This window comes from Erpetoichthys calabaricus, chromosome 7, assembly GCF_900747795.2.
Source record: "Erpetoichthys calabaricus chromosome 7, fErpCal1.3, whole genome shotgun sequence".
NCBI classification, from domain to species: domain Eukaryota; kingdom Metazoa; phylum Chordata; class Cladistia; order Polypteriformes; family Polypteridae; genus Erpetoichthys; species Erpetoichthys calabaricus.
In genome coordinates, this window is record NC_041400.2 from 179,028,250 (window position 1) to 179,049,830 (window position 21,581).

Genomic DNA, 21,581 nt, shown 5'->3' on the forward strand with positions numbered 1-21,581 from the left:
GCGTGGGTTTCCTCCGGGAGCTCCGGTTTCCTCTCACAATCCAAAGACATGCTGGTTAGGTGGAGTGGCGATTCTAAATTGGCCCTAGTGTGTGCTTGGTGTGTGGGTGTGTTTGTGTGTGTCCTGCGGTGGGTTGGCACCCTGCCTGGGATTGGTTCCTGCCTTGTGCCCTGTGTTGGCTGGGATTGGCTCCAGCAGACCCCCGTGACCCTGTGTTCGGATTCAGCGGGATGGAAAATGGATGGATGGATGGATTTTACAGAGTAAAGTGAAATTCTTACTTATATGTGCTAATTAGTGTGGAACATTTCAACATTCTCTGGCGCCATGATTATACCCCTTGAATAAAACTGTCAAGTGGCAGCTGTCCTGTGACAGACTTGTTATGTAGCACACCACTAGATCATAGCCAGTCAAACATTCATTTCCATGCCAGGACCACTCTTTAGAGTCTCCTCTGGCTTTGCCCTATCCTGACATACAAGTAGCTCACCATCCTTATCATCCTATCACATACCCTGTGGCTCCACTGAGTTTGTATTTGGTAACACGTTAGTTTAGGTACTGCAAAAATACATCAATTACTCATTTACTCTTACATAATAGGACTTTAGAAAAGGCTTCTTTTGATATTCATTGCACTTATAAAACATCAGTAGATAGGTTCTTCAACTCTGTGCAGTGTGGCATTTGGACATTGTTTCCTTAAGAGGCATTAGCTCTCTGGAAATGTGTTCTTTTCAATTGCGGCGTTTTAATTAACCTGAATTGAAATAATTATAAATAAAAAAAGTATTATCCCCCCCAGCATGCAATATGACGGTTAAAAGATTACATGAGAAGTAAAAAGGATAATTTAACTCTTTACTGACGGGTTCACGCAGTATTACAGATGGGAAGCTTATGACAGACTCTATCAAACAATGTGGGGGTCTTGACCTACGCAGTCTGCCATCTTTCGTCGCCACGCTGAAAGGATTTTCACCAGATGGAAGACATAATCTTCCGCCCGGCAGCTTCAAAGTGTTGGCCGTACAGTAGGTCCATCCTTATATTCTGGTCGCTCCATGTGCAGGCTCCCTCTCTGGATCCAAACAAGGACAGGAAAGGACTCAAATCCCACCTTCAAAAATACATGAATAGCACAATGCCTACATACAGTTCTCATTCTACCAACAAGGAAAGAAGATGGTGTGCTGACAAAAGACAGAAATATACTGGTCTGTCTTTAGGCTGACTATTCAATTCTCCAGTTGTCTTTGGCTCTCTCTAGTCCTGTGCTTGGCTCGGCAATTCAAAATGCTCTCTGCTGTGCCCCTGTGTACCATACTTGGTGTGCCTGTATGAATGAGTCCATAACAGTGGGCACAGGGAACAGTGACATTAAACTTAATAACAAAACATAATATAACAGACATGATGGTATAATTACTTGTTAATATGAAGGATTCACAGGTCTTATACTAAATATGTAATCTCAACAGAAGTGTGACTCAGTTGCGCCACCTCAGACCCCTCCAAAGTGACGTTTTCTTAGATTGTCCCATTGCAGAGGTGAATAAACACTTTAGTGATGCATTGCAAGTGTTATGAAGACCCATAGAAGTGTATGTTGTTTCATAGTAATAAATGAGTAAGCGTTACCTTGTATTTAAATATTTGAAAGTATTTTGCCATTCAGATGTAGGTTGTGTTTTTTAATAATGATAATGTAACCATTTCTTTACATAACGGGGAGATCTTAACACATTAAAATCCCTCCAAAAAATAAATGTCCTCCATTTCTGCTACATCAGGTGAATTTGACTGCTGATTATATTATTAAAATGAACATTGTTTACAGACCCTATGTGCCCTTTTTTCAGTTTTTTATATAACTGATCACTTACTTACCAAACTTACCAAACCTTTGTCAACCACATATTCAATTCAACTATAGTGTTCCAAGAGAGAACTTTGGTTATTAGCAAGTTTTACAAAGAAACCAAAGCATAACATTAAAAACATGTAACAAAGAACAGCGCCATCAAACATACACTTATAGCACTGACCACTTATGGTGAAATATTAGATCAAATATATTCCATCTATCCATCCATCCATCTATTATCCAACCCACTATATCCTAACTACAGGGTCATGGGGGTCTGCTGGAGCCAATCCCGGCCAACGTAGGGCGCAAAGCAGGAAACAAACCCCGGGCAGGGCACCAACCCACCGCAGGGCACACACCCACCCACACAACAAGCACACACTAGGGACAATTTAGTATCTCCAATGCACCTAACCTGCATGCCTTTGTACTGTGCGAGGAAACCCACGCAGACACAGGGAGAACATGCAAACTCCACACAGGGAGGACCCGGGAAGCGAACCCAGGTCTCCTTACTGCGAGGCAGCAGCGCTACCACTGTGCCGCCCTATAATTTAATCTTTTCTTTTTAATTCTAAAGGTAGAAACAATTTTGGAGCAAGTTTGCAGTGAGAATGAAACATCGACTTTTACTCTGCCAGAGGGCAGCTTCGCCGAAGATGAAGAGTTTCTGACACTGTGTGGAATAGAGAAATGTGAGGACATGCCGACTGGTAACCACTTTGTTGTAATCCCATCCCAGAAGCCCATACTGCTGTCAATGTATGTCATGATTTACGGTCTGGAATCCTTGGACCCAGAGAACGAAGGGTGACCAGTACAGATTTTTAAGTTGTTTCATTGTAATGCTTACATAGGAATTTCAAAAAACAGATTACAAAAAACATTTATAAGTTAATGTTTTATAATAAAACAAAATAAACACTCATCAAATTAAATTAGACTGATTGCCATTTAATTTCTGTCAGCCATACTTTCTCTTCTTCACCCTTTCTGCCTTGCACCGCTGTTCGTCAGACAATCCAATGTAGCAAATTATATCCTCTTCTCAGCCAGCAGCCCTGTACCATTTCCATTTTTTGTGACCCCTGTTTCCCTTTCCCTGCTGGCCTGACTAATCATTCTCCATTCTTTTTCTCCTTCCTACTCCTCCTTTTTCATGCAATACCATGTTAAATTGAGACTGACCAATGCATTTTTTTTTGTTCTTTATTTCGCCTTATACAATTTCTTGTATTAGGAATTTGTTAGTTTTCACATACGCCTTGGGGTCAGAGCGCAGGGTCAGCCATTGTACAGCACCCTTGGAGCAATTACAGGTTAAGGGCCTTGCTCAAGGGCCCAGCAGAGTAGGATCTCTTTTGGCAACCTTCTGGATACCAGCGCAGATCCTTAGCATATTGTTTAATTATTATCCGATGTCCTAATAGGTCTAAACATCAAAAATAAAAACATTCTGAATTTTTTTTTTTTAATTAGAAAACCCAAAGTGGAGAAATTATTCACTGAGTGAGTTTTGCATTTCAAGTTTAAAAATGACTGCATTGCATTTTTGACACATTAAAAATAGAAGTACCAAAAAATCTTTTTATCACATAATTGGGTTCTGCATTTTTTTTCACACTCATAGGATGGCGCTGCTGTTCTTTTTCTTTCCGCCATGTCACATTCTAAATCAGTAGCACAGTCGATGCTGGGGCTTTCATTCTTCTTCCTATCACGTAATCAGCTTCTGCAATTTGCATCACGTTTAGCAGATGTTTCTGCGGTTCTTTTCCCTTCTGCTATGTTAGTTTACCTATGCAGTTCAAACCCTGATAAGTTCATGGAAATCGCCTCTGGCCACATGTTTTGGCTTCACCAGCTTACATCATAAGCTTTCGATTAAGACCAAGATTGAGGTGGTTTGCAAGTACTCACATGACAGGAAGACACAACCCTTAGCATTTTTATATATAGACAGAAATCCACAAAGGGAGAAAATGAATCACATATTTAAAAATAGGCTTTTATTTATGAGCTTTCAACACCTATCAGGTGTCATCATTAGAGAGCAGCTGGATGATAAATTGGACTGGACTGCCATTACTGATGCTCTGTGCAAGAAAGGACAGAGCCAACTATACTTCCTTAGAAGGCTGGCATCCTTCAACATCTGCAATAAGATGCTGCAGATGTTCTACCAGACGGTTGTGGCGAGCGCCCTCTTCTACACGGTGGTGTGCTGGGGAGGCAACATAAAGAAGAGGGACGCCTCATGCCTGGACAAACTGGGGAGAAAGGCAGGCTCTATTGTAGGCATGGAGCTGGACAGTTTGACATCCGTGGCTGAGCAACGGGCGCTGAGCAGGCTCCTGTCAATCATGGAGAATCCACTGCATCCACTGAACAGGATCATCTCCAGACAGATGTGAATTTCCCCTTGGGATTAATAAAGTATCTATCTATCTATCTATCTATCTATCTATCTATCTATCTATCTATCTATCTATCTATCTATCTATCTATCTATCTATCTATCTATCTTTGGGTTTTCATTAATTTGTGTGCATGTTTCTTTGGGACTTTCAGTCAGCACTGTAAATACTGTAAATAGTCATCATTTTTGGGCTCCGATTTATCACTGTTTTGTGCGTCTTTTGCGGTATTGGACTATGTGTTGATATATAAAAAGAAGAACATCCAAATAAGAGTTAAGACTAACACCCTCTGAATTTTTACAGTGCTGACAGGAAATAATATGGTTTTGAGACAGCATAAAAAACAGACGTCTTCAAACACATTTCAGATACATTTTTAAAGAGCAGAATTCCATTTAGCACATGTCAAAAAAAACCAGCAAAAATTTCACAATAAACCTGAAAATTTTTAAAACAAAACCAAATATTAACACAAGTAAGGTAATAAGAGCTGAGATAGCAAATAAAAATGGAATATCCTGAGAGAAACATCCATGTTTTGGAAGGAGTCAGCTTTTTAATGCCTCTTTAAGAGTAGAAATGTGTATTGTGACGGATGGTTGGCCCTTTCCCAGCCGGGATGCCATCATCAAGGAAGGACTGGGGGAGCAGATGTGCACAGAGTGCTGCCGTCCCTTGAGTGCTAGATGGCAGCCCCCCTGGGTTGTAGTGGCACCTCGGATTCCCACAGGGCTGCATGGGAGTTGGAGTTTTCAAGGAGCCGGAGTCGGGAGTAGGAGGATGATGAAACTTGCTGGAGGAGGAGTGGAGGCGAGATAGAGAGAGAGAAGAAGAAGAAGAAGCGAAGAAAGTACTGTGCTGTTCATTGGTGCATTTATACTGTGATGAAGGTGACGTCGCACAGAACACGTTTCTTTGTTGTAAGATGGATGAGTAAACAAATTCGCCAGTGCTTTTCAATGAGAAATTGTGAAATTTTAAAACTTCTTACAGAGTGATCTGTTTGAGATATCAGAATGAAAATTGAACTGTCTCGACAAATTTTGCTGTAGAATAAGTGTGCGACATTTCAACAAAATTTGTCTATGGGGGCAGAGTTGTTTCACGTGGACACACAGACGGACAGACAGACGGGCTATCGCAATAGGTGCTTCATGATTATATGTAAACACACTGAAAAACTGAACTAAAAATTGATACATGACTAAATCAATCAATTAAAGAAAACAGTTAAAAATGTGAATGGAGTTAGCTTGTTTGAGTACTTTAACAATTCCTTTAGATGCCACGTACTGATCCACTTTGTCTATTAAGCTCAACTTATTTCAATAGCATTGCTTTGTGTCTTGATTCAGTTTGTCCTTGTATGATTTTTTTCTCCCCTCTTTTGTCCTTTTGCTTTGAAAAAGCATTCTGTTTGTTAACAGTACAGCACTACTAGTCACTTCTCATCGTAAATAAACAAATACAATCCTCCTAAAATTAGCATCCATAAGCGATAGATTATGGATAACTTGACCGGGGCAGCAAGGTGATTAAATTGCTAGTGCTTTGATAATTGCAATCGCTTTGACAGTGATTAACATAAATGAAAACCTACATTTACCCATCAATTAATTTTTGAACTATGGCTTTGATGATTTTGACAGCACACAGTCAAAAACAATAGGTCAGACGCGGTCAGGGTCCTGGAGACCACAGCCAACTAGCCACCCATACCCTCCAGTATAGTCTGTGCTGGGCCTTCCAAACTGATGACAGAATATTTCCATCCCATGATTTCAAGGCTCCCAGTATCTCCAATGACTTTTCCATTGGCTGGACGACAGCTTGGCAGTAGAGCAGTGGCACTAACAGAACAGAGGAGGGTTAGTAATGACTTATAAGTGTTGAATTACTTATATTTCAGAACAAATGACTAACAAACAGAGATGCATTATGCACAGCTAATCAGCAGCTCTAGTCAGGGTATGCTGGACTAAAGTTGTGAGTCTTCAGCCTTGATTTAAAACCTGAGACTGAAGGGCTACCACTTAAATAAGTATGCAGATCATTCCACACCTTTTGGGGCCCTGTAACTAAAAGCTTGAAACCCCTCCCAACGTTATTTTATTAATCCTTGGAATCTTAAGTAGGTCGGCATTTTGAGATCCGAAAACATTCTCAGATTTGTATGTAATAATAAGTTCAGATAGATAAAAAGGGCCTTGGCTATTTCAAGCTTTATATGTAAGAAGGAGGATTTTGAAATCAGCCCTAAGCTTAACTGGAGCAAGCATAAAAACTTGAGAAATGGAGTTATGTGGTCATACTTTCTAGTTCTTACAATGGTTCTTGCAGCAGAATTTTGAATTAACATAAAGCTACATAAAGAACACATGGAACAGCAAATAAATAACACATTGCAGTTGTCTATCCCACTAGAAATAAATGCACAAATTAATTTTTCAGTATTCTACAGTCACTCAAAGAAATGTAAAACTATACTCATTCAGTTGATGAAGATGGAAGTGTGGTCTGCCTTCTGATTCCTGAAGTCCATGACCACCTTCTTGGTTGTGCTGAGGGTGAAAATCTTGTTCTTGCAACACTGAGACAACATGTAGACCTCAGGACTATGATGGTGGTGTCCTCAGCAAGAAGAATGATGGAGTTGGAGCCATGTCTGGCTACACAGTCGGTGGTAAACAAGAAATACAGAAGTGAGTCCATCAAGTTACTCTGTGTAGTGCCTGCTACCTTGTAGGATGTGATGCTGCCAGTTCATACGTGCTGAGGTCTGTGGGTTAGGAAGTCCAAAATTAAACTGCATAGGGTGACAGTAAGTCCTAAAAAGAGGAGTTTGGTGGTCAACTCTGCTAGTACAAAATTGTTAAAAGGTGAGCTGTAAGCTATAAACAGATTGTGGCCGTAACAGTTTGTATTATCCAGGTGTGCCAGAATAGTATGGAGTGGATGAGATATGGCATCCTCTGTGGGCCAGTTGTGATGGTTTTTCAAACTGAGATGCTCATGACTATTTGGAATATTCAGTTTAATGTTTCCCAGCACCTTCCTCTCAATATGGTGTGATGAAACCAGGGGCGCCAGTGAGGCCCAAACTCCAAAACACGACCGCACCAAGAGTCCCGGGTTCAAATAACAGTGTGTTTATTGCACACACTCCTCAAGAAAGTTAACAAACTACAGCACAAAGTTAACACAAGCACAAGAATCTCTTTCTCTCTCTTTGTCTTGCTTCTTAACACTTCTCACCACCACCGCACTGCCCTCCTCCAAGCGACTGTTGCTCAATGACCTCCCAGCTCCCAGCAGGATAAGGGAGTGTGGTCCCTTTTATTCTGAACCTGAGAGTACTTCCGGTGCCAGGGCCACTGCCCAATGGAAGTACTTCCGGGTCATGTGAAAGTCCATTACAGCAGGGATCTTGTCTCCTTGCAGCGCCCTCTTGCGGCACCCAGTGACCCCAGCAGGACTGTTCTGCTGGACTAAATCTCCCAGCATGCCCTGCTGGCTTCCAACTGGGCACCAATATCTGGGGCCGCTGCCATCTAGCATGTTAGAGGAGTGAAAAGCTCCCATCTTCCATCTTCAGTGGGCTGTCCATTCATCCCTTCTGATCCTTCCTTCTGGGTCTGATCCCCTTCTCCTCCCAGGCCGGGATACCCATCTGCCTACTAGAAGCCTCCCGTCCACGTAAGGAATCATCCCCTCTTCTAGCCGGGATACCCTGTCCCGCCCATGTGATATCTACAATGGAAATGAATAAATGACGTTTGTGAAATGTGACAATAACTAAAGAAAAAGAGTATGAAATGTGAATGTAAATTAATAAATGTGTCACAAAATGTTTTTTTGTTGCTTATTTATTTATTGCTTTTCTAACAAGCTGCAAACTTGAGAGATGTCGTAGGATGAACACTAATGATCTGAAGGCTACCTTACGTCTACATTTGAAAATGTAACAGACTTTAAATAACATAAAAGTGGAAAATATTAATTATTACTGCACTTAGCTCGTGGCACTGCGGTCACTACTGCTTAAGCTGATGTCACATTATGCAACTTTTGGTTGTGGGGTTTGTCAGATTTTCACATCGCAGTTGTTGATCTTGTCGCTGAACCATGTGAATTTAAACAAATGAAAATTGCAGCCCATGTCACATTTACTGGCTGTTCTCAAACCTTTTTCTGACAGCCAATAGCACATTGCCTGATGGGGTGGCACTTTTTGAAGAGTTAACAGCTCCAGTGAGTTCAGAGGTAATTCCTGCCCTTTAAATTCTTTATTTCCATGCTGTAGTATGTAAATTACAAGGCATCAAACAGACGAGCTTCTCTTCTGTTTATAAGCTTCAAAAGAGCAGTGTTTCTTATTCTTCAGCGCCACATTCTATGCATTGAAATTCCAGACAAGCATTCATTGGTTTATTTGGTTGTCAGCTTTCCTGCATACACAGCCTGTCCCTCCGACTAACAAGAAAGTCAAACTTATTTGATGTTATCCTAGCCAGTCGCAGGCTAGTTATTTTCAGTGATTAGTCATGCCACATTGGATGATCTTCTTCATGGGAGCATGCCACCGACTGCCTCCATCTGACTAAGATCTATCTTACTAAACCACAGTTAATATATGCACGGCGGACGCACCGAGGCACATGCGCACTGCGGCCTTGGCGTCCGCCCCAGAGTCCAGAGTCAAACGCAGCGACTTTCCAAAACGCGGCGGCTTCCCAGAGTCAGTAGGTGGTGCCCGAACAACACAACCTCTAAGCGCCCAAACAACACTACCTGTACAGTCAAACGCAGTGGCTTCCCAAAACGTGGCAGATTCCCAGAGTCAGTAGGTGGCACCCAAACAACACAACCTGTAAACTAGACTTGCTCTAATCCACTGTGCCAGTAATGTAGATCACATAACGGTCATTCAGTTTGGCGCCCGCCCCAGAGTCCAGAGTCAAACGCAGCGACTTCCCAAAACGCGGCGGCTTCCCAGAGTCAGTAGGTGGTGCCCAAATAACACAACGTAATGCGCCGTGGCGCCCGCCCCAGAGTCAAACGCAGCAGCTTCCCAAAACACAGCGGCCTCCTAGAATCAGTAGGTGGCGCCCAAACAACCCAACCTGTGAGCTACACTTGCTCTAATCCACTGTGCCAGTAATATAGATCACATAACGGTCACTGACTTTAACCCAGCGGCTTTCCAGACTCAGTGACTGGCACACGAACACCACAACCTGTAAACTAAACCTGCTGTGCTCCACTCTGCCAGCAGTCGGTGTCAGCAAAGGCAACGGAATCACGTCTTCACAAAACGAAACCGCTTTAGTACAGATATGCTTATGTAATTAGATGACATTTCCCCAGAAGCACCCACCCTCCATGATATGTCATCCATCCAGATATCGGACGGAACAGACACTGATTGCCATTCTTGGATTTCCGATTCGCTAGCGAATCGAGGGCTTACTTGTTATGTAAATGAATGCTGGAATAGTCTGATGTGATATAGGCTTTATGGAGCTCTGTTACACCTTATCAGAGGAAAAGCTCGTGTGAGGATGGCAAGGGCAAAGATCTGGAGTGACGATGAAAGGAATGTGGAAAGAAGTCAAAGCCTCAATCGCTTTCTAAATTGAAAGAACTATCACATCTTATGGTAGTTTCAGGTATTGTGGCATTTTGGGTATTGTGGACAACTGGCTTAAACATTCTATTTCAAATGCTGTTTAATGCTGGACTGGTTATATTTGGCATGATCAGATTCAACACACCAAAAATGATTCACTCTGTTAAGAACACTCTTAAAGTGAGTCATTCCGCATGCGGGTAACTTCACCTAGACAACTTTGGAAGGAATGGACTTCTAGTTGCATGTTCCTTTTGTGGACACAGAAAGCTGGACTTGCTATATTCAATGTTTAATGCTTTTAAATGTAAACCTGTGGTACACCTGGACAGGTCTGACCATCTTACTGGTATCTACATGCCTGTTATTGACAGCATATATATTATATATATATATATATATATATATATATATATATTATAAAAGGAAATCGTGAGACAAGACTTTTTCAAAGAGATAATTTCAAGACCTGCGAGTCGAGACTTTGGCCATGAGATTTTTTCAAGTCCCGCCCTCCTCTCGACCATATTCAGCCACGCACATGGCCCTCTCACCTCTCATTGGTGTGAATGTTTTTGACAGACACAGTTCCTGCGCTCTCAGCTCTTATAAATTTTCATGTTTTCCTCACTTTAAGTTCCCAATAAAAGAAGACTTACTATGACCAAACCTTATTGAAGAATTTCATCATCAAGAATCATCAGCAGAAGAATTGAATACACAGGCAATCTTAGTACCGAGAAACGGTGAAATCAAATGGATTAAAGTGGAAATTGTCGCTAGGTTACATGGCAAATTGGTTAAATGCATATCAATGGACTATGCTGAAACAGTTGGTGGTGATCATGTGGAAGATGAAAACAGCAACTTACAATATCCCGAAGAATATCTACAACCGTTAACACCGTACGGTCTTCCACCACCTGAATTACTGTTGAAAGAAGGATGTATCCAAGAAAGGTAATGTAGTACATCTCCCGCAGATAACATTAGACACCAAAGGTGATCTTGATATGCCATTCATATTAAAACGTTAACAGTTTCCGATTAGAATAGCTTTTGCAAAGACAATTAACAAATCACAGAGACAAACTTTCGAAAAAGTCAGTTTATTTATTAGAGAGAAAGAAATTAAATTCACTCATGGGCATTTATAAGTTACATTGTCATGATGAAAGTCCAAACACAGAATCAAAATTCAATGCGATATTGATGAAAAGTAAATTCAAAAAATTGTTTTTACTGAAGTTTTACAGTAAAAGTGTAAATTTAAAAAGTATTTGCGTGTTAATTTCAAATCCAAACATTACAAAATTGTATAATGCAATGAATAACTCTAACACAACATGAAACATAATTTACTTTCAAATTATTACGTTTTACTATTTTTTAATATGGTTAATTACTTGCTGTAATGTAAAATAGTTTGTAATTATACATACTGTATGTAACAATTCCCATAAAAATAGCAATCAGTTTAAATTGAACATCCGCAAAGCACCCAATATATATATATATATATATATATATATATATATATATATAGTGATAAAGGCGCTATATAACGCCCGACCCGGCACAGACTGACACAGAGGCACGTATAAAATGAAAGACTTTTTATTTTCTCTTCAGCCGTGGGGCACGTCTTCTTAACAGAGTAAATCATTTTTGGTGTGTTCCCACAGGCCCAACACAGTCCCAAAAGCACAAGCAAAGACACACAACATACTACTTCTTCTTCTACCACCACTCCTCCTCACCAAGCTTTGTCCTCCTCCCACCCAACTCTGGCTCCTGAGTGGTGGTTGCTGGCTCCTTTTATAGTTCACCCGGAAGTGCTGCAGGTACTTGATCCCCGAGTTCCAGCTGCACTTCCGGGTGTGCTGAATATGTTGCTCATATGGGCTCAGGAGTCACAAACACAGCGCCCCCTGGAGTGCCTGCGGGACCCAACAGGGGTGCACCCAACTCCAATTCCCAGGATGCTCTGTGGGAACCCGAGGCACTGCTCCACCCCAGGGAGGCGGCCATCTAGCGTCCAGGGGGAGGTATTGCAGTGTCCAGGGCTGCTCCTCCTGAACATAGCGTGCAGGGGCGTCCCGACTGGGTATAGACATCAGCCACCTGTCACAATAAATATACTGTATATATATCCATCCATTTTCCAACCCGCTGAATCCGAACACAGGGTCACGGGGGTCTGCTGGAGCCAATCCCAGCCAACACAGGGCACAAGGCAGGGAACCAATCCTGGGCAGGGTGCCAACCCACCACAGGACACACACAAACACACCCACACACCAAGCACACACTGGGGCCAATTTAGAATCACCAATCCACCTAACCTGCATGTCTTTATATATATATATATATATATATATATATATATATATATATATACTGTATGTATGTTACAGAGTACCTGTCACATAATACAAAGAGTACACAACACGTGTTTCACCCTAATTCGGGCTTACCAGATGTACGCACCTTTGCTTCCCCTAATGGAGATCGAACCTAAGACACCAGTGGTGAAGACTCTGACATTGCAACACAGCAAGGTTTGCTTACTTGACAGGGTGAAGATTGGACTATTACATTCGTAAATCATAATCGCAATCTGATTATTTGGATATTTACCTACCAGGTAACACTTAAGGTTGGTCAGCCAGTCGACAAACATCTGCCACGTCCAGGTTGGTTTTGATACTTTACTGTACTTTTTCTATTCTATCCATACTGTACTTTCTGTATACCCTGTCCACCTTTATATGTATGTATATCTGATTACCTGCAATTAACATCTATTTGAACATCTGGTTAGATGCAAAATTGCATTTTGTTTTCATGGTACTTGTACAATGTTCAATGACAATAAAATTCAAGCTAATCTAGCCACAGCACCATATGTCACCGCAGTTGTAGACCCGCAGTTACAGACCCGGAAATGGCGTCTCCGTCGTTTCAGGACTGACTTCGTAAAATTACTTTTGGAAGGTTTCGGCAGGTCTCAGCAAAGCCCGGAAAGTAACGTCGGGTGAAGGACCCGTTCAGAAATTCAGTGATAAAAATGAGAAGGAAAAACAGTACATCAAACCAAATAATACGCATCATTGTGAAGTCCATAGGGTTTCTGCCATCACGTTGTGTCATACATCAAACAATACAATACGGATCGTTTCTGTGAAATACACTACAGTGTATTAACATTTACGTTGTGTTCGGGTCTGTAGGAACCATTTAACATGTCGACAAAATTAAAATCATCAAGATCTGTGTTAATTGAAAACAGTTTTTCGTTTACATTCATGAAACGAAGTATACAATATAATTATAATGTTTACACCACGTCAGAGTTTAGTAAAACGTTAATAATAAAAGTGATTATGTTTTTTAAAACGTACTATGCATGTGCGCAATATTGTTCCAAACCAATTTAGAATGAACATTTAAGCCAATCTAATATTTTTAAAAATGTATGTGAAGAAAATGGCAATACATATTCAACACTTTATTATGTGATATATTAATTGCCTGATCTAGTTTTTGTCACTTATTATAAACGATGGGCCATCAAAAGAAAAAAAAATGAAAATACTAATAACACAATTTATTTATATAGCACCCTTCCTATGCCCAAAATTCAGAAAGAACAATAGGACCTATATAGCATTGGCTACAAATAATCCATCCATTCATTATCCAACCCGCTATATCCTAATTTACAGGGTCATGGGGGTCTGCCGGAGCCAATCTCAGCCAACACAGGAAACAAACCTCAGGCAGGGTGCCAGCCCACCAGGGATATTATTGGGAGTAGCTGGAGTTACTCTGTTTGGCCGTGTGAGGGCAGTAGTAGTATCCCTGAAAGGATTCGTTCTGTTTGTCCTTTGTTGCTTTCCGTAATGAGAGTCGCTGTTTTTCATTGAAATACACATGGCTGTTTCGGCTGTTTGGAAATACGATGATAGGAGAGAAGATTCAGAGAAAGCCCCGATTGGTAATCTATTAATTAATATATTTAAAAAAAAGTGGGAATTAAAAATTGTTTTTTCGTTGGAAAAACCCGCGTTTAAGCTGTCAGACATGTAATATCTCGCTGTGCCCACGTGTGCTTTTCATCGCCATCTATGCAAGTTTAAAGTTATTTTATGTACGTTGTATTTTCCTTTATTCTCCTTTAAGCCTGTCCTTAAAGTTGTCTGAGCCTACCGACTAACCAGTATAGTTTTCATTTGTGTCGTCTAGTACGACGATACTGCGGTAGAACCTTCTGAATGTGTTTATTAAATAGTCGAATTTTCTCTTATTTAATTGCTGCACCTTTATTACTAAGTTTGCTTGTGTCTGTTGATACCTCATCGTTTATTCTGCACTAAAAGCAAAATGCGTTTAAATTCATTACAAGAGAACCAGGCTAATGGTTTACGTGAATCCTAGCTGCTTATTCGGAAGAATTCACCCTGCCATCCTTAACGTTGTGTACAAACACTTAAGTGACTATCGAGGATTATTTCGGACAAAATAAATAAGTAAATAAAAGCATTGTGAAAAGCTACACTAAGTAATAACTCGAAATGTGAGCATAAATAATTGTCAATGTTTTGTTACCAGCATCTTTATTTATGTCATCTTTTATTTCAATGATTCCGCACACAACATGAAATAAGCTCTGATATGAAAACTGTCATTTTCACTGATCAAAGGTGAGAGGGCGAACTCTAGCTAATACATATTTATCACTGGTAAATCGTCGGCCATCGAATATAACATTTACAACAGACAGTTCAGATGCAAACACCTAATAATAAATTTGGAGTTTCTTGAATTAAAGTAGCCACTTCTCATAGTAATTCTGGGCATCTTGTTCTTGTCCACATGTCATTAATTCTGGGCATCTTTTTTTGTGCTCTTATCAGATGCCCATAGTCACAACTTTCAGCTTGTGACCAAGACCCAGGATTCCAAACTCAAGGAAATCGCTCATACCTACTTTGTGGATGATTCACCAATCAGAAAACAGTATTCGCTGGAGCCCGCCCTCTCAACTTTGACGAATGAAAGTGACAGCCTTCATTTCATTGCTTATTTCATGCTGCATGATTTGTCACTGAATTAAATAAATGAAGAAAAGAAATAAGCAACAAAAATATATTTTTGACACATTTAATTATTATACTTGCATTTCATGTTGTTATTCCTTTATCTCAGACAGGTGGAGCTTTACTTAGAATTATAACACGCCAATGAAAGTACAATAAAAAAACTCCCTTATTGTCCAAAGATAGATAGATGGATAGATACTTTATTAATCCCAAGGGGAAATTCACATTCTCCAGCAGCAGCATACTGATACAAAGAAAACAATATTAAATTAAAGAGTAATAACAATGCAGGTATACAGACAATAACTTTGTATAATGTTAACGTTTACCCCCCCCCCTGGGTGGAATTGAAGAGTCGCATAGTTTGGGGGAGGAACGATCTCCTTAGTCTGTCAGTGGAGCAGGACAGTGACAGCAGTCTGTCGCTGAAGCTGCTCTTCTGTCTGGAGATGACACTGTTTAGTGGATGCAGTGGATTCTCCATGATTGATAGGAGCCTTTTGAGCGCCCGTCGCTCTGCCACAGATGTTAAACTGTCCAGCTCCATGCCAACAATAGAGCCTGCCTTCCTCACCAGTTTGTCCAGGCGTGAGGCGTCCTTCTACTTAATGCTGCCTCCCCAGCACACCACCACGTAGAAGAGGGCGCTCGCCACAACCGTCTGATAGAACATCTGCAGCATCTTATTGCAGATGTTGAAGGACGCCAGCCTTCTAAGGAAGTATAACCGGCTCTGTCCTTTCTTACACAGAGCATCAGTATTGGCAGTCCAGTCTAATTTATCATCCAGCTGCACTCCCAGGTATTTATAGGTCTGCACCATCTGCACACAGTCACCTCTGATGATCACGGGGTCCATAAGGGGTCTGGGCCTCCTAAAATCCACCACCAGCTCCTTGGTTTTGCTGGTGTTCAGGTGTAGGTGGTTTGAGTCGCACCATTTAACACAGTCATTGATTAGGTCCCTATACTCCTCCTCCTGCCCACTCCTGATGCAGCCCACAAAGATTGTCTACAATGAGTAACCACATGTAAAAACCAAAACCTGATCCAGAAGAAAACAAGATACTGCTTTGAAAATTTGTTTACTGTTATTTTGTAAAATAATATAAAAGGGTATAAACAATTCTTTAAAGCATTGTGCTCAAACTCCGGTCCTGGAGGGCCACAATGACTGCAGGTTTTCATTCTAACACTTTTTTTAATTAGTGGCCTGTTTTTGCTGCTAATTAACTTCTTTTGAATTAGTTTTAATTGACTTGTTTTGAAAGATTTCCATCCATCCATTATCCAACCCGCTATATCCTAACTACAGGGTCACGGGGGTCTGCTGGAGCCAATCCCAGCCAACACAGGGCACAAGGCAGGAAACAATCCTGGGCAGGGTGCCAACCCACCGCAGGTTTTGAAAGATTTGTTTCCTTGAATTTCTTCATCATTCCTCTGAATTGCTTCATTTCTTTCCTTAAATGGCACTCAAGCAGAAATGAAATGTGAAGTGAGTGAGCCAACAGAAGACCAAGTCAGGGCCTCAAACCCCAACCAATTTCACTCCAACCAGTTGCTTAATTAGGTGTTGATTCTTGTCGTTAATTAAACTCGTTCTTTAATTCCATGGCTTGTTGCTGCTGTCATTGTGCAATAGCAGACACTTCTGAAATTGTTCATTTTCTCTTTTCTAAGAGCACTGGTCAAATGTTTTGGGGACCTGAGCAGATCAGCATACCTGAGACCTTCACCTTTCTTTATTTTCAGATATTGTATGATGGACACAGTTTGCTTGTATGATGGACACAGTTTGCTGGTCATGTTTTGGTTTATTTTGTATTTCACAATTGTTTGGCAGTTAATTAAGGAAAAAGAAACAATTATGGGGTCTGAGTCTTTAAGAGCAAGTTGATTACAATTAATTCAAAAGAAGTTAATTAGCAGCAAAAACAGGTCATTAATTAGGAAAAGGGTTAAAATGAAAACCTTCAGCCACTGGCTCCCTCCAGATTTGGATTTGGAGGTCAATCATCACCCCGAAAGCGGACAGTCGAGGTCACGTAGTATATGTGTACCAAATTTCACGTCAATAGGTCAAACAGTGTGCGAGCTACAGGTGATTTAAGATCCTGGACAGACAAATGGACAGCCACGGTACCATATTATATAAGAAGATAGTGAGGGGTCCTCAGGTTCTATCCTGGAGGGCCAAAGTGGCAGCAGATTTTTTTGTCTGAATTGTCTTTCTCAAATAGAAATTAACAAGGGGGCTCCGCCCCCTGTTCGCTTCGCTTGCCTACCCCTGGCATTGGGTATCCTGAAATACATTAGTCGAGCTCGTTCGTTTTGGAGCCGTGCCCGCTTTGCCCGTGGCATTTCAGACGCACGTTGTAGGCGCCTGTGTTCATTGATTTTATCCAGGCGGGCTCGTGTTTGTATATCCGTCAGTCGAGCTCGTTCGTTTTGAACCCGTGCCTGCTTTGCTTCCGCAGTTTCAGACATGCGTCGTAGGCGCCTGCGTTCATTGATCTTATCCAGGTGGGCTCGTGTTTGTATCGTTCAGCTGTATTGTGTTTGAATTTGGTGTAAAGCGTTCAGCGGTTTGTACAATCCCAAGCAGCACATTATTTCTAACTTCACTCCGCAGTAGTGCCACTCACAATATGGCGGTGACGCCTGTGCCTTCCGTACTATGTCGGGTTTCACTATGCTGTGTAGGCGCCTTTGCCTTTCGTACTTTCCCGCGCATTCTGTACTATCTTTGTGGACCTGTGGGGCCTCCGTAGCCTCTTCCGTTTGAATCTGGGCTGCAGCGCAGAATCCTCTTTTTTGTGTGGCTGTGTCATTAGTCGTTAGCTATGGGCGCGTTGTTGCTTCATTTTTCATTCACGTCAGTTGAGCTCTTGGGCCGTGACTCCTTCATTCGCGGTGGATACGACTTCGCTTGCGGTTTATGAGACGCGCACTGTACGCGCCTGCGCAGTATGTCTCATGGTCCCATCGCCATGTACCTGTGTCCATGCCATCTGGTTTACCATTCTCGGTTAGTAATATGGATTATTGCTACTTATGTAATTACTAGCTGTGTAAGCGTGTACTGTAAAAATCCCTGGGTCCTAGAAACTATTGAAATCGTCAGAAAAAAAAAAATCGAAATGTAGAGATGTCAGGTAATTGAAAGGAACTACACTGGGCATCTCTGTCCTAGGAGGTTTCGTTTTGCTGACGTGCTCGCATCGCTTGTGTATTAGCAGCGGGAGGAAAAGTAAAAGGGATACCGTTTTGCTTATGTTAGCAGCTAAGCGACTTTGTCTTTCTTCTGAGGTTTCGTTTAGCTGACATGCTGGCCCCGCTTGTGTTATTAACGGCTAAGTGAGTTTTCTGTTTCCTCGGAGGTGAAGCACTTACCCCAACTCTACCTCTCACTTCCGGGCCAGACAGACGCACACACATACTTCCACGTGTAGACGTTTATATATAAGATTGTTCAAGCATCATTTTGTGCTTAATTTTAATTAACTTGCTTGTTAACATCCCAAACAATTAATTACTTCCTCTAGTCTTAAGTATATGACGGAGTGGTGGCTCTGAGGCTGGGGATATGCACTGGCAATCGGAAGGTTGCTGGTTCGAATCCCGTAAATGCCAAAAGGGACTCTGCTCTGTTGGGCCCTTCAGCAAGACCCTTAACCTGCAATTGCTGAGCGCTTTGAGTACTGAGAAAAGCGCTATATAAATGCAAAGAATTATTATGAAAATCTTTCCAAACCTTCCAGTCTTTTTTCTGTAGATTCTTCATGGTTGATTTAGGCCAGTGTCCAATCTTTTAATTTCTTGACTGATCCCTGGACCCCTTAGCTTTTAATATATGTTGGGGATACACATTATCAGTCTCTCTTTTTTATGAATTTTACTACAGACATGAGCATTTAAAATAGGTGCTTCCTGTGACAGATTAAGGTCTCCGTGACCCCTTGAACCCTCAGACTAGACGTCAGACACCAGGTAAAAGTCCAAATAATGATTTATTAATAATAATAATTGTGCACAAAGCACCCTCCTCTCCACAATACTCAATAATAATAATAATAATGATAACAATAATCCTCCACACTCCCAGACGCGTTGCCACTCTTCCTCCCAGCTCAGCTCGCCATCTGGGATTTCCCATAGTCCTTTTATAGTCCTGATCCGGAAGTGTTTCGTCCTCTGTCCATGTGACTAGGAACACTTCCGGGTCATATAAAAACTCTTCTTTACCCTGGAGGCACATCATTTCTTCCTGTCATGTGATCTTGACGCACCTCCGGGTTATAGGGCACATAAGAGTCCGACAACCTCCCTACAGCGACTCCTGGAGGCCCCCATGGTATCCAGCAGGGCTGTGCATATAAACTACAGAGTCCATGATGCCCTGCTGGAATTCGGGGCACGTTCATGCTGTCGGGAGAGCTCCTCCTGGCGGCCTGGGGGTGAGGGCCGGAGTAGAAAGCCGGCAATCCTTCACATTCCCAATGTGTAAGTTGTATTCATTTTTCCTGTTCTTACCCATCTCAGCTTGCATGTTGCAGAAGCCAAAATAGCATTGGGCGTGTTACCCTGTAGTTCACGCCGAATACCTTCACAGAGAATAGAAAATAAAATTAATTGCATTATAGGGGTGTCACGATACCAGAACATTTTTGTAATCGATACCAATACCAGTAAAATGTCATGGTTTTCGTTACCTGTTTGACATTATGACAAAAACACGAATCCCATTCAATGTACCCCCATTATTCAAGTGAACAATGTTGTGCCTTTTTCTGTGATAAAATATGTGTAAATACTAACAATAACAGCAGCTTTTAAACAGTGGCATATCCATGAAGTAGTTTCCCAACTATTATTTAGGTACATTGCCATTCAGAAATACTAAAATACAAAGCAGGGCTTCAATTTAAATGTGTGATAGGCATGGTGATTCATGGATGAACTCTTGGGGAGTTTTCAGCATAGGGCTTATAAAAGATGATTCCATCATAGATGACTTGATTTGTCTTACCGTGTGCACCTTCCAAATTTATTTTTTGACACTTTCTCTCCAGTATTTTAAAAGTTCTGCTTAAAGTCAATACTAGAAATAAAAATTCAAACATTTTCATTTCTGTACTGTCGAATGAAAGATTATTCAAGATATGTTCATTTAAACAAACTCCTTGAAACTGGTTTTGTGACAAAATGCTTTCAAAATCTGCATTGTCACAGAACCCCTCTGAAAGGTTTGTAACATTTGCTATTGTAAGATTTATATTTGCTATATTAGCGGGTAAAAAAAATTATTAAAGAGTAACAGATAACATATACAGTGGTGTGAAAAACTATTTGCCCCCTTTCTGATTTCTTATTCTTTTGCATGTTTGTCACACAAAATGTTTCTGATCATCAAACACATTTAACCATTAGTCAAATATAACACAAGTAAACACAAAATGCAGTTTTTAAATGATGGTTTTTATTATTTAGGGAGAAAAAAAAATCCAAACCTACATGGCCCTGTGTGAAAAAGTAATTGCCCCCTTGTTAAAAAATAACCTAACTGTGGTGTATCACACCTGAGTTCAATTTCCGTAGCCACCCCCAGGCCTGATTACTGCCACACCTGTTTCAATCAAGAAATCACTTAAATAGGAGCTGCCTGACACAGAGAAGTAGACCAAAAGCACCTCAAAAGCTAGACATCATGCCAAGATCCAAAGAAATTCAGGAACAAATGAGAACAGAAGTAATTGAGATCTATCAGTCTGGTAAAGGTTATAAAGCCATTTCTAAAGCTTTGGGACTCCAGCGAACCACAGTGAGAGCCATTATCCACAAATGGCAAAAACATGGAACAGTGGTGAACCTTCCCAGGAGTGGCCGGCCGACCAAAATTACCCCAAGAGCGCAGAGACGACACATCCGAGAGGTCACAAAAGACCCCAGGACAACTTCTAAAGAACTGCAGGCCTCACTTGCCTCAATTAAGGTCAGTGTTCACGACTCCACCATAAGAAAGAGACTGGGCAAAAACATCCTGCATGGTAGATGTCCAAGACGCAAACCACTGTTAAGCAAAAAGAACATTAGGGCTCGTCTCAATTTTGCTAAGAAACATCTCAATGATTGCCAAGACTTTTGGGAAAATACCTTGTGGACTGATGAGACAAAAGTTGAACTTTTTGGAAGGCAAATGTCCCGTTACATCTGGCGTAAAAGGAACACAGCATTTCAGAAAAAGAACATCATACCAACAGTAAAATATGGTGGTGGTAGTGTGATGGTCTGGGGTTGTTTTGCTGCTTCAGGACCTTGAAGGCTTGCTGTGATAGATGGAACCATGAATTCTACTGTCTACCAAAAAATCCTGAAGGAGAATGTCCGGCCATCTGTTCGTCAACTCAAGCTGAAGCGATCTTGGGTGCTGCAACAGGACAATGACCCAAAACACACCAGCAAATCCACCTCTGAATGGCTGAAGAAAAACAAAATGAAGACTTTGGAGTGGCCTAGTCAAAGTCCTGACCTGAATCCAATTGAGATGCTAT

General features: G+C 41.3%; 3 protein-coding genes across 4 annotated transcripts in view; all 3 read left to right on the forward strand.

Annotated features, from left to right (window-relative positions):
* LOC114654916 (uncharacterized) overlaps positions 1-3,070 on the forward strand; it is a 70,989-nt gene extending 67,919 nt beyond the window's left edge. For both annotated transcript variants that reach the window (XM_051930044.1, XM_028805773.2), the window contains one exon: positions 2,454-3,070. In XM_051930044.1, coding sequence (XP_051786004.1) covers positions 2,454-2,687 — 234 coding nt within the window. In that variant the 3' untranslated portion in view covers positions 2,688-3,070. The remainder of the gene's footprint in view (positions 1-2,453) is intronic.
* LOC114654912 (baculoviral IAP repeat-containing protein 1-like) overlaps positions 1-21,581 on the forward strand; it is an 828,238-nt gene that overhangs the window by 579,783 nt on the left and 226,874 nt on the right. The gene's annotated exons all lie outside the window — the stretch shown is intronic.
* The window catches only part of polr1e (RNA polymerase I subunit E), a 53,748-nt gene continuing 45,976 nt past the window's right edge, over positions 13,810-21,581 (forward strand). Inside the window, exon 1 of the mRNA XM_028805774.2 lies at positions 13,810-13,922. Within this exon, the coding sequence (XP_028661607.2) occupies positions 13,859-13,922 (64 nt within the window). The 5' untranslated portion in view covers positions 13,810-13,858. The remainder of the gene's footprint in view (positions 13,923-21,581) is intronic.